The sequence below is a fragment of the Colius striatus genome, chromosome 7 (assembly GCF_028858725.1).
Source record: "Colius striatus isolate bColStr4 chromosome 7, bColStr4.1.hap1, whole genome shotgun sequence".
NCBI classification, from domain to species: domain Eukaryota; kingdom Metazoa; phylum Chordata; class Aves; order Coliiformes; family Coliidae; genus Colius; species Colius striatus.
The window spans coordinates 37,907,437-37,921,660 of record NC_084765.1 but is presented as its reverse complement, the minus strand read 5'-3'; the positions used below and the strand labels follow the sequence as shown (position 1 = coordinate 37,921,660).

At 40.8% G+C, this 14,224-nt stretch overlaps 1 protein-coding gene across 2 annotated transcripts in view; it reads left to right on the top strand.

Moving 5' to 3' along the window:
• Nucleotides 1–6,495: 6,495 nt before the first annotated feature.
• The window catches only part of SH3GL3 (SH3 domain containing GRB2 like 3, endophilin A3), a 58,472-nt gene continuing 50,743 nt past the window's right edge, over nucleotides 6,496–14,224 (top strand). The window contains exon 1 of one of the 2 annotated variants that reach the window (XM_062000550.1): nucleotides 6,496–6,634. In XM_062000550.1, the coding sequence (XP_061856534.1) occupies nucleotides 6,590–6,634 (45 nt within the window). In that variant the 5' untranslated portion in view covers nucleotides 6,496–6,589. The remainder of the gene's footprint in view (nucleotides 6,635–14,224) is intronic. The other variant, XM_062000551.1, reaches the window with a different exon arrangement.

Sequence of the window (14,224 nt, the reverse complement as noted above, 5' to 3'; positions counted from 1 at the left end):
TCCAGGTGGGTCTTGAAGCTCTTCAAGAAAGGAGACTCCACAACCCCTCTGGGCAGCCTCTTCCACTGCTCTGTCACCCTCACAGTGAAATAGTTCTTTCTTATGTTTAAATGGAACTTTTTGTGTTCCATCTTCTTCCCATTACCCTTTGTCCTGTCACTGGTTACAATAGAAAAAAAGGGATGCCCCAACCTCCTGACACTCACCATTTATGTACTTATAAATACTCATGAGATTCCCCCCTCAGTCTCCTTTTCTCCAGACTAAACAGCCCCAGTTCCCGTAGCCTTTCCTCATAAGAAAGATGTTTCAGTCCCCTGATCATCTTGATGGCCCTGCGCTGGACTCTCTCCAGAAGCCTCTGTCCCTTTTGAGCTGAGGAGCCCAGAACTGGACACAGTACTCCAGATGAGGCCTCACCAGGGCAGAGCATAGGGGGAGAAGAACCTCCCTCGACCTGCTGGCCACACTCTTCTTGCTGCATCCCAGGATGCCATTGGCCTTCTTGGCCATGAGGGCACATTGCTGGCTCATAGTTTATTGTCAACCAGGACTCCCAAGTCTCTCTCTGCAGAGCTGCTCTCCAGCAGGTCAGTTCCCACCCTGTACTGGTGCATGGGGTAAATGATGAGATTTAAAGTTTAAATGAAATGGTATTTTTCTGATTTGATCAGAAAACCGAAATATTTTCATTTAGGAAAAAGACACCTACCAGATAGAAAACATCTCACAGGGGTTTTTTTTCACTGGTTTATTAAAGTGGAAATTTCAAGCATGGTGGAAATAAAAATGCTCTGAGTATCCAGGATTAGCTCTAACACTCTGTTATTTACAGAGTCGCCTTCACTCTGAAGTAATTTTGGATATTCACATCTTTATTCTAATTTACCTGTGTAACTCATTTTGTTGAACAGTTTAGAGCACTGAGTGCCTAGGTATGTGGTAGTGGTGCTACCAGAAACAACATAGGCACCTAAATGTGACAAGATGTCCAAGTAGGAGCTCTTTAGAAGTCCATCCATGTAATTTGCAAGACCAGGATTGCAACATTTTTACGAGCTGCAGTGTGACAGAGCTGCATACACAAAAAAGTAGGTTGCTGAGTTTTCAAAATTAGATTATTTACTTATAGTCTATATCTAGATTTTGAGTTAATGTAAATAAACATGCAATTAGAACCATATTTGTTAATTAATGGCATAAGACACAATAAACTTTTATTGTTGACATTTGGAGAACAGCAGCCAGAGATCTATTTAAGTGAGGACAGAAAGTATCTGCAGGATCATGGAGAAGCATGTGGAATACAAATACAGGAAGGAGACAAGAAGTGAAGCAAAGAGCTGGATAATGGTAAAGCAACACATATGGAAAGCCAGCTTGAGAAAAACAATCAGGTATGCCAAAAATAATTCACTAGCTACATTTTCTTAGACGGTCTGGGGAGCAAACATAAGCATTCTAAACAAATGAAATAGGTTAGCCAGAGTCTCTACTGACCCCAAGGTCACATATTCCTGCTATAACTGCCAGCAGCATCCGTATTGAACAGGGAGCTTTCCAAGTTCTGGCTGGTGCTGGCTGTGTAGAGCAGACTGTCCTTTTCCCTTTTGTATGAAATGTATACTGTGATACAAAGCCATGACAGAAATACCTGAGATAGTTTATCTGTACAGAAAATGTTATGATATGCAGAATTGCATGTTTATGTTCTAGAGTAAAAACCATACTGTTAGCCTGCTCCTGTACTTGAACAGATTTTCATATCAACAACTTTTACATTCAAGTTTAAATAACTGTTTCATTTAAGTATATAGAAAAGGTGCTAAACCAGGCTTATATTGTCTTGGACATTTTTTTGCAGAAGGATTCTCTTTTGACTCTGTTATTGGGGTAGTTTGCTTTTGGCATTCTTTTCACCACTGTCAGTTCCCAGGTTTGTCCTGCAACATCAAACATGGGGGCTGATGCTGGAAAAGTAATGGAATGGATGGAACTTGAGACCAATTAAATCCAGTGTTGCACTCCTTTGGATTTAGCTCTGGGACACTGTTATGCATCTTTACTTGGCTCAATACTTATGTATCAATGTCAATTCAGCCTAGTTTTCCTTCTTTTTTCTAGAATTGCTGTACCAGATGAACTCCCACCTTTTTAGAAGAACACAAAAACTTATATCTGAGCCTGCTTTGTTTTTAAAGCTTTCTACAAATTTGCTCTTGTAGAGCTTGTTTTTGACCAACTATTCTAAGAGCATAATGTTCCTAGAGGAACACGTGGTGTTTTAGCCGTGACTGGGTGCCAGATGCCCACCAAAGCCATTCTGTCACTCCCCCTCCTAAACTGCACAGGGGAGAGAGGAGTATAATGAGAGGTTTGTGAGTCGAGATAAGGACAGGGAGATCACTCAGCAATTAATGTCACGGGCAAAATAAACTCCGCCTGGGGAGAACTGGTTTGATTTATTAATGGACAATCAAAACACAGCAGGGAGATGAGAAATAAAACTGAATCTTAAAACACTTTACCCCACCCCTCCTTTCTTCCCTAGTTTCTACCTGTTCCCCTGCAGTGGCACAGGGGGACAGGAATGGGGGTTTATAGTCAGTCTTTGCTGCCGTTTCCTCTCAGGAGGAGGCCTCCTCACACTTCCCACTGCTACAGTGTGGGATGCCTCCCACAGGAGATAGTTCTCCACAAACTCCTCCAATGTGGGTCCTTCCCATGGGCTACAGTTCTTCACTAAAGACTGCCCCAACATCGGTCTCATCCATGGGGAAACACTCCTTCAGGAACAAACTGCTCTAGCGTGGGTCCCTGCATGGAGTCAAAAGTCCTGCCAGCAAACCTCATGTGGTGTGAGCTCCTCTCTTCTTGTGTTCACAGGTCCTGCCAGGAACTTGCTCCACTGTGGGCTTCCCACTTGGTCACAGCCTCCATGAGACATGCACTTGCTCCACCATGGGCTGCAAATGGATCTCTGCTACACTGTAGTCTCCGTGGGCTGCACTACAGATCACTAGGGAATCTCTCCTCCAGTATGTGGGCAACCCCTTCCCCTCCTTCTCCGCTGACCTTGGTGTCTGTTGGAGATGTTGTTCTCACACTCTTACTCCCTCTGCTGCAGTTTAGCCTCTGTGCAACAACTTCTTCCCCGTCTCAAATATGTTAATCCTAGAGTCATTACCTCCATCACTAATTGTCTTGGCCTTAGTCAGCAATGGGTCCGTCTCAGAGCCATCTGACACTAACCCTATTAGATACAGGGGAAGCTTCCAGCAGCTCTTTGTTTAAAGAAGTCACTCCTGTAGCCCTCCACTACCAAAACCTGGCCACACAAAACCAATATAATCACCTTTTCAGAATGCTTATTTTCTATGTAGTAATTTTTAAATGTACTCTTTTCCTCGTGAGCAAAAACCCACAACCTCTGACCATGGTTTTGACAACTAACATGAAAAACCAACCAGGTAATCTGGACTGTCATTAAGTACATACCAAGAGTGGCTGTCACATTTGTGCCTGAGAGTCTTGCTCAGTTTTGTCTAACTCTTCATCCCTTCCTTCCTATTCAACACAGTCCTGGGAATGTACCATTTCTAATGCAGCTGAAAGCCACAAAGTTCACTGTCTTTTTAAACACATCTGATTTAATTACGTGTTGGACCCATCATCTGTTGTTCTCATGCATTTTGAGTTTTCCTGAGTAGTGAGACCATAGTCTAGAACTTTTGCCCTGAAGACCCCCTCTTCCCAAACTCTATGAAACATTTTTCACTATGCCTATGTAGTACAATGGCCTGGCCTGTCTTCTGCTTAAGATAAAATAGAACCATTTCATTTGGAAAAAACCTTTAAGATCATTGAGTCCAACCACTCACACTGCCTAGCCCACTACTAAACCATGTCCCTCAGCACCTGAGCTTCACATCTCTTAAATATCTCCAAGGATGATGACCCCACTATCTTCCTGGGCAGCCTGTGCCAATGTCTAGTAACCCTCTTGGTGAAAAAGTTCTTCCTCATCCCTAATCTAAACCTCCTCTGGTGCAACTTGAACCTTGAGCCCATTTCTTCTTGTCCTAGCATTCATTACTGGAAAGACTGACCCTCACCTCATTATAGCCCCCTTCCAGGTTGTTGCAGAGGGTGATCATGCCTCCTCTCAACCTCCTCTTCTCCAGGCCAGATAACCCCTTCTCTTTGAGCCATTCCTTATCAGGCTTGTAACAGCTCTTTTTAATAGCAGGGTTGTTTTTTTTTTTCCCCTGTCATATCAGCATTTATCTGAACCACTTCCCCTAGTTTTTGTACAGTTTCCAATTTCTCATTTTACAGACTGAATTAGTAACTTTTCACAAAACTTAAGGAATAGCATCCTTTTCTTTCTATGAGATATAACTGTATCTGTGATTATAAAGCTCTCAGCTATTGCTTAGCCAGTTTATATTACTGGCTACAAGCTACACCTTTTACTTATATCTGAACTGAATATCAGTCTTTTTCAGTGTGTCTCTGTCAAGTCATTAACACTTAAACCCTTCAAGTTGGCTCCCTAATCAGGTTTTCACCTTGTCTATATCATTGAACAATTAGGCTATGAAGTTGAATTTGCAAATTGTATCACTTCAGCAGAGACAGCATGGCTGCTGCATTTGGATTACAAGCAGGATAAAGAAACCCAGGAAGCTGTAGACATACAGCCTTGCTCAAGTTCTTTATCTAATCCAATTTTACAGCTAACAGTCCCAGCAACTCCCTAATCCATTGATTCCTCTCCACAGTGACTTATTTCAAACTTCTTCCTCTGCTTCTGGTTCACCCTTTTTTAAAGCTGAAGATTAGCCAAAGCCTTATTCTCTCCCTAATTCCATGGTACTCTAAGATGTTGCTTTAATGCCTTTTCCAGAACTTCAGTTTCTTAGTTTATGCCTTATTTTCTCACCTGAAATCTCTACAAATGCACTACTAAGTGAAGCCATACCCAGTGTGGCCTGGACAGTTAATGCGGTGCTGCCTGTTTTAATTCAGAGGAGAAACTGGTGTTGAAATCAGATGCCTGTGGTATAATCACATTTACTTCTTAAGAGGCTGAACATGCTTTTTCCGTAGACACAGGTGGCACCAGTGAGCACGGGGATTGCAGACCTCTTTCAAACACTGCTCATTCCAAAAACCTGCAAGGATTTCATCTTTGTCTGTTTGTTGACTGGTGCTGTCCTCTTCACTTTCTCTTTTGTCTCTTCTGCTCCTCCCATGCAAAAGTCTGTTGTCTAATAATGGCCAGTAACAGTTCCTTAACTCATTGATATGTCTGTCTTTACGCTTTTGTTTCCTAGTCACATATAACTGTTTCTAACAGGTGGGACAATGATTCCTTTCTCCCTGTTTACAACATAAAAATTACTATGAAAGTTCTTGTATTTTTTGCCATTATCCTCTTTGTTATTATAAAGCTATAATACATCTGGAAATGCCTTTCTCTCCCAGTCCAACAAAAGTACAGTAACTGTGACAGTAAGTAATGCCGAGAGCCCTGCTACAGGCAGCACAAGTTATCCCTCAACTGCTTCCCTGGTCCCTGTATAAGTCTCAGCTGTCTCAGAACTCCCAGGTGATCTCACAGTCAGAATCAAGCAGCATATTGGAGAGTGTATCTTCTCAAGTAGGTAAGAGTGGTCTGAAAACGCTTTATGTAGGCATAACCACATCTCATATTTATATCAACACATTGCTGATACATAATCATATTTAAGCACACAATGAATCCATCCTATAACAACCATACAAACAACAAAACCCATCTTTCAGTGCAGCTTTTGCTCCTCTGCTCCTCCAAGAGGGAGACAGCTGGAGGGAGACTGCCTTTCTGAACCCTGAGCAGCATAAATGCAGCTATGGAGTCCAGCTATCGAGTGGATGTTGCACTGATGTACAGCACCAACCAGTCATGTTCTAGAACCCTGCAAGAGCCTCCATGGGTGGAAAGCTACAGTTAAATTATGATGTATAATAATAGATCTGAGGTGAATTAGCTCAAATAGAGATGCTACATGGCAACGCACAAAATGAAGCCTATAAATGGAAAATTGAAGCCTTGTTAGCAATAAGACTGAGATGAAATCAGAGAGCTAACAAGCCTTTTTGTTCTTAAGCGTTCTAGTGCATCGGGAGGATGCCGTTGCTGTAGCAGTGATGCCACTCGGAAGCAGGGATCCCTTCGGCCCCCGGCAGGCGGGCGGGCACAGCGCAGCACAGCGCTCCTCTCGCAGCCCGCCCGCTCCTCCTTTCTGCCTTGTCTCCATGCTACACAGCGGCGTGGGCGGCTGCCTGCGCGCTCATTTGCATAGCCTCCGCAAGGGGCCAATGGGCCGCGACTGTGGCTCTCTCATTTGCATGGGCGCCGGCAGCGGCCAATGAGGCGGCAGCGCCGAGCCCGCGTGGAAGGCGATGTGTGCCTGTGCGCGGGGCGCCGCGGCCGCCGGCGCGGGTGACACAGCGAGAGGCCGGGCCGGGCGCGCGCGCCGCGGGGACCTGCCGGCCGCTCGGCCTGGGCAGCGCCGCCGCCCCGGGGCGCCGCGGCGGAAAGATGTCGGTGGCGGGGCTCAAGAAGCAGTTTCACAAAGCCAGCCAGGTAAGGGCAGCGCAGCGGCTCCTGGGGCCCGAGCGGCGCCGGAGCCCTAGAAGGGGCTTCGCCGCTGATCGGCAGTTTGCCCTGCGCCCGCTCCCGGCCGCCCGCCGCAAGGCGCAGCGGATTCCTCGATCTTAGTGGTGGCATCCCTCTGGCACCTCGGGGAGCGCTTCCTTCAGCTGCGTCTCTGGGTCCTCCTTTTTGTTATTGCTTCTTAGCCTCTCGTGTCGATGATCCTGACGACAGATGGTTGCCTGTTTCCCTCTCTTGCTTGGGGGCCTCTGGTCACTCTTGTAGTTATTAATATTTGCTGTTTAGTGCTGGTTTGTGTTTGCATTCTGAGGCCTCAGTTAAAGGTACAGGCTGCAGGGTACTAGGTTTCCCTTAAAGAGTTCACTGTGTTGTTCTCACACAAGGTTTCTTACCCAACTTGGTATAGCATGGATTTGTCCTATAGAGGGTATCATATGTTTCTAGAGTTTTCCCTCCTTTTCTAGATGCTGTACTCTTATCCTTTTCTGGCTGAACGTTAATCTCCTGACTCTTTTCTCTCCCGTTCTCTTTTCTCTTTTATAATGTACTTCCCTTTAATACTTTCGCTGATTTCTCTCGAGAGAAACTCCTTGCCTTCAAGCAGATGGACTGGTTGCACCACATAGCATAATAATGCAGACCCAAAGCCCCATATTGGTACAGTAGCTTCAGGAAGTGGTAGCAGTGGGATTCTTCTCATGGGAAGGAGTTTGGAAACCTCAGCTGCTTTGCTTGCATGTTCCAAGCCTATATTTCTGTTGGCTCTCATTAACTACAATGATAATACTGAAATTAGTGTCTGTAACCTATTCATTCAAATGTTCTTGTCTTGATGTGACAGTAGAGAAAATAAAGCTTAGTTGAATGCTTAGCTGTCATCCTTCTGGGTCCTACTTAAAAAATTGGGCTTGTCAGCAGCCCAAATGCAAAATGTGCAAGTTGGAGATAGAGGTGCTAAATATTAGTGTCTAATATTTATTTACAGTAGTGTTCCTTCATATTACATACTGATCTTGAAAAGTGTTGTAAATCTATATATTTTGTTTAGCTTTCACCGTTTCTTTGAGAAAGTGTAGGACTTTCAGAGTAAACAAATCCAAGGACAATTGATAAAAGATTTTGACTTGTTTTGCACCCAGCTTATGCTAGTGAGTGATGCAGCCTTTGCTATGGTGGCTTTGTAACTCAAGAAGCAGAAGGTATTTAACTGAGGGAGTTAGAGGTAACCAAAACAAATGCTGTCTCCTCTAGCAACTGGTAACAGTACAAATTTCTCAATTCTCCCTAGCTGTCAGGTAAACATAAAAAAAAGAAAAAGGAGGGGATCTGAGAAAAACAGCAGTAATAGCAAAAAGGAACACAGAATATGATGTTCACTGTACGTTTATTGAAAAGTTGTGGTATGACTTCCAGTATTCATTACAGTAAAGAACTGATTCATAACTCAGATAGTATTATTCTTCTCAGGGAGGGTGAAAGGTAAGGTTTCCACTTATTTTCAAATGGAGGACTGAGCAAGGAATTTGGAGTAAGTTGATGGAAAAAGTCTCTTCGGGGAAAGAAATAATGTTTAGTTGGAAATTAACGTGCAATAAAAGATACTGGAATTGGGTTGTTTTTTGGTGCCTGAGGAAACACAGGAAACTTCTTAAGAGCTCATTCTGGAAGAATTCTGGTAAGGTGTTGGTCAAAGTAGCAGTGGAGCAAAATAACAGAAGTAATACCATATATATAGTTGATCAAAACATGCAGGTCTAAATAATTGATGTATTTATCTCTGACATATAGCGACACAGTCATCCCCATACCTACAAATGTACAAACTAAACGGTTGTTGAAGCTAACAAAAATAAAGTGGAACATGCAAAATGGAAATACTTGCACTCCATCTTTTAGCTAAATTATTTTCCAAAATGCTGAAACAAGAAAATGCTGAGAATGAAAGATATAGCTCAACAAAACATTTGTTAAAACTCTAAATACTGTAGGAGCAGTTAAGGAGACGTATACCTTCATGGATTGAATGGATGAGAGATGTCAAAGGTAACTGTTAACAGCAGAGACAGGCATTGCTTGGGGAAAGAATGAAATTAATTCCTTTAGTGTTCCCAAAGGAGAATGAGGGCAGATGACAAAAACTGGCAAATTTCCCAGAGGACATTGAGGAATACTGAAGGGAATGAGACTTGTGCCAGGACATGTGATTAAAGAATAGAAATAATATTTGAAGGCTGACAGAAGCTAAAGACAAAGAATCTGAAGGGTGAAGCAAGTGGGTTAAGACAGTCTGTATGTAACAATTCATTTAGAAATGTGAATAAATACCAAAGAAGTGTCAAGTTCCATATAGCTTCCAAACATACTATTTCCATGCTGAAGTAGGCTTCTGTTCAACTGAAGCATACTATAGTTCTAACTGAACTATGGAGTAGTATAGATATATATTTAGAGAAGGATTAAGTAAAATATCTATAACTGTGTAAAGTAACTGAACTGTGTAACTGTTGCAGAACTATTTTTCTCAAAACAAATGCATTTTGGTTTTGTTTTTACAAAAAGCCGCCTTCTTCTGTGTGTCTATGTACAGTTTTTAATGAGTGGGGATCAGCTTTGTGCCAGTCCAGGAAAAAAGCAAACAATACTTAGGATTTTATACATGCACTTGAGTTTCTGGGATATTTATCTGGTTTACGTCAGCTTGGTTTAGATAAAGCTGCAGTTCAGTAAATAAGTGTTTGCCTTATAAAAGGTCAGCAGTTAACTTTTTTTTATGGTTACTGAAGTCCTTGCCAAAATCAGGCATGACATGCTATCGCAGACTTGGTTGGTGCAGGAAAAAGTCACCATGTCTCTGTTTGTTGTCCATTACTTCACAGTAAATGTTCTTTATTGTTTTCTCCTTGAAATCTTTTACCCAGTTCTACCTTTTATTATTCCACTGAAAACTGTGTGTATATATAGCTTTTTGCTTAAATGTCTGGTAGTGAGATTCGGAAGACAACTTTGAGCGTCTGTTGAAATTACTGCAGTAAAGTCTGCACACCAGAGTGAGTGGCATTTGAACTCTTTTTTCTGTTTGTTCCAATATATAAGACTGCATTTCTAGTCCATTACCTCTATCATCATAATTGCTTTTTCTGGCGTCACAGGACTGATAGACCCAAAGCTTATATATAACTCAAAGGTTATGTGTCTGTTATGTAATAGCTAATAGCTTTCAGGTACACTAGAATTTTCTTTACTGTACTTCTTATTTAGGTTATAAGTTTAAATTGAATCAGTGAAGTGGACTGGAATGAGGATCATTTCCATTTTGGCCATTTAATATCAGTGATAATCCCTTGAGTGTAACTCATCTGACTAATGAAATACCAAGCAGAACCAGTGTGGCATCGCATTGGCTGGTAACTGAGGGCAGGCTGTTTCTCAGAGTCATTTAAGTCAAGTCCAAGTCTCATGGAATTTAGCTTTTTTTTTTTTCTTTTACTTTTTAAAAAATATTATTTTAAAAATGAACCTTCAGGGAGCTCGGTTCATGTGGAAGATTTGTCTCTTGTCATTTCCAGCCTCTCACATATCTTATCTGTTTTCCTGTTTTCGGTTTGAAACCTTTTGATGTAGGTGGGTGTATCTCTGCCTACTGTTTTTGTAGGCCTTGTTCTCATGGTGGTTGTGCATGTGGGGTAACCCAGATGGTGGGAGGACTGCATCTTCTGATGCAGACTGGGAGTATTTTTAGAGTGGTGTTTCTGTTTAGAAAAGCTGTAAGCATAGAGAGTGAATAAGAAAGCCTTAATAGGCAGCAGATGCTGTTATAATTTCTGCTGTGCTCTAAAATTGCAGCCAGGCTAGTATCTTGGTGTAAAGATGGGATTTTTTCAAAGTAGTTGGAGAACCTCCCTCCCTCAGGGTGTTTTGAAAGCTCAGCCATGATAGTAGTATAGAAAATCTGCAGTTGATCTTGATTTCACATAATTTGTTGTGGTGTTTTTTCTTAATTCTAGCTAAAGTCTGTGTATAGCAGCAGTTGCATTATCAACAGCTTATTTCTTATTTCTGTATTTCTTAGGCTTAGTTTCTCAGCAATAGTAGAAATTAATACCTTTTTGAGGAAATAACATGAAAATGCATAACTGCCAATAATTCTGAGTATCTTATTTGTGGTAGGCATCAACAGCTATTGTTAGCCTATGCAGATTGGTTTTTTAGACCTTCTTCTATTGTCAGGGAAGAAAGAAGGAGTCAGTCAGGGGCTGGCTCCATTATTTAAAGACAGAGCCTAATGAGTGAGCATGTTTTCTAACCAAAACAACCAAAATCTGATACAACTTCTTTGCTTTCTGAAAGGATTTAACCCAGTGCATGTTCTGTGCTTTTATCTTTTACAAGTGCCTGGATGGCATTTGTCTTTTCAAGTATTGTGCCTTTTAGCAATGTCTTTAAAAGACTATTTCTGTGTTCCCTTTTTAAAAATGTTTGACTATCACCAGCAGTTGCAAAGGTTCTTCTCTCTCCCAGATTTCAGCTTTTACTCCATTGATTTATGTGCCATTTTGATCCTATCTGTTGGAATAAAGACTAGGTCAGAATGAAGACCTCCTTATTCTCCAGACAGAATAAGTCTTGTGATTGGCTGTTGTTGTGTGGGGTTTTTTTTGGGTGGTTGTCTTTTTGGTGTTTTTTTTTACTCCTGACTGTTTTCCTTTTCTGTTCTGTTGTAGATGAGCGATACTAGCCTAGATATTTAAACCTTTTTTAAAGTCCACGTTGACACTGTGAATACACAAAATCTTTATTTACACAAACACTTTTTAGCAAAGGAATTACTTTGGCAAACTGAGGAAGAGGCAAACTATACAAACAGACATGAACTTGACAGAAAATAATGAAGAAACCTCTTTATTGACTATGTATGGATATATTTCTCTCCTAGGACTATAAGATGTTATCATACCATCTGTTAGAGATACTATCCTTCCATATCTAACCTGAATTGGGCATGATGCATCTGACATCTTAGTAAAGAGGGAGCTTTTATCCTGTTCCTAGCCTTTATTAGATAATTGAATGTACTCTTTTGCAAATCTTACAGAAATCTAGGGGAAGGACATTGAAGTTTAATGTCTGAGATGTTTTGAAATGGATAATTATACTTCTTGTATTTCAGAAAGTAGAGTAAACCCTCAGCTACTGCAAAGGATGCCAATTAAAGTTCTTCTATTCTCTATGGTAGATAGTTAATTAGACAGTATCACCTGTCTTTACCAACATTGTGGCTGGAGCCGATTGTTATGCAATCCAGTAATTATAAAACTATAATGTAGATGATACACTGTTCATCTGAAATTCCTAAAGGTTCATGTAAATCTTGGAAGACTTGTTAGTTCTTGGAGTATGTCGTCAGTTTTGGGGAGGTTTTGTTTCCTTTTTTCTTGCAAAAGAAGTCCTTGTTTTGCACTTTCTTTCAAATAAAAGTTATTAATAGAAGGGAGGGAAACATGGTGCTGTGGCAAGGATCAGCATGACTTAGGAGAGGGGATGGAGTGCAGTAAGAGGACAATAATCTGCACTTCACCCTTCTTCCTTTGGCGTTGATAAGGCTAACTCATTTACTTTTGAGTTACATGGCTTACCTCTGGTTGTGCAGCCCACCCTGCTTACACTGAAACTTGCTTCCTGGGACCGAAGTACTGGGATAGTAGGTAGGAAATAGGAAGGCAGTTACTTGTGTCATAAAATGATTTTCAATATTAAAAAATATATCTGATGGAGCTGGGAGAAGGGGGAAATTACCTCTCAAGACCTAGGTTTGCAGTTATGTTTACAGTTGTATTTATCACCTAAGTAGCCTTCAAGTAAGGTATAACTGTAGGAAAAAAGAAACTCTTGAGTACTTCAGTCAGCATGCAAATTAGCAGAAGATAGAAATCCTATTCCTCTGCAACCTTTAACAATGCACCCTCAAAGCTTGCAGTGGATTGATCATAGTCTGTAAACTGGCACTCTAAGAGAAATGCAGCTGCAATTTGGAAGCAGGTTAGTTATATTTTACAAATAAAATACTTCTATATGAAAATCTGAATGACGTTGCAATAGAAAATAGTGTAGCATAATGGAGTGAAAGCTGAGCTTTCTCCTTGTATGCATCTGCTTTTATAGATTCTTGGCTATGCTGAGGAGTTTTTCACAGGCATCCTGGAAGTTTGAGTGAGAGCTGGCTCTCCATCCTTAACTCCTGCTGTTGGCTGAGTCATTGCATCACATGCTAGGTAATACATTGCAGTGCAGTCCCTTGAGAATCCTGCAATGCTGAAAAACAGATAGGCAATGGATGCACAGCAACAGCATTGCATCAAGATTTTCTTCAGCATCATTTGCTAAGTGTTACTTGAAGTTGTGTAAATATCTTGAAGAGATATGTTTCTACCAAGAAGTTGCATTTTTACAGAATTTGGGACACACTTTATAATTGGAAGGACAAATTCTGCTTAGTTATTCTGACAGAAATCTCAAGACTACTCAATGAAGGGTGTCTTATAAATGAATGTGCAGCGTTAACTGTATTACTGAGAGCAGAATCTGAACTGTAATAGTCCTGCTCCCTATTAAGATAAGGAAGTTGTATATATTCAGTGGCATGATACAGCTGCAGTTCCAGAACAAACTATTGCTGAGGAACAGAAGACTTTTTAATATAACATTTTGTCCATTGTGCCATGCAAACACCAACACTTTTTATGTAATTCAAGTTACAGAATGCATCTCATTCTTCATACCTTCTGTGAGAACCCTGTAAAATCCAAACTTTGTCTTATAATGACATGGTTGAGAACAAACTGCTTCTGTTTACGTTAATGTCACTTTCATCCCAGTCTATTGCAGTAGTCTAATTCCATAGTGTGCCATGTTCTCATTGTTAGTCTCTTTCCTGTTCATTGAAAGGAAAGCACTGGTAGAGTTTTGTGACTGGTTGAAGATGCAGGTTTCACCAATGTTTTTAACAAGTCTGTTTATAAAAAGGCTAATCAAACATTAGATTACACCTTGAATGCTATGTTCTGGAGCCCTAGTGTCCTATCACTGTGTACATCTTTCTGTTATTAAGAGTTACATGCATTGATGGGAGAATATACCAGTTAATTTCCTTCAGCATCTCAAATATCTGCAGCTGTATATATGAAAGACAAAAATAACTTGGCCTTACGTGTTTTCTATTCAAAGGACAATGCCTAGCCTCTGATGAGAATTAGTTCTGCTTCTGTACTTCACTAATTAAATTACATTTTTTATACTGTACTTGTGTTTAATGAACTGCAATGTCTGCAGTGAAATTAGCCCAGTTAGGAGCTGAGCATGATTATAAAAATCCAGGACTTGAAGGGAATCAAGGGATTCTAAAGTTCTGTTTCCTATGATTGGCAGTGTTTTTGTTCTTGTGCTGTTAGATTACAGATCTAAGGTGAAAAAGTGGGGAAACTGTTTAAATTTTATTTGTTTTTAAACAAACAAAAAAGAAATAAAATAATAAAATCAAGCATAAATAATCCTAGGTAGTAACAG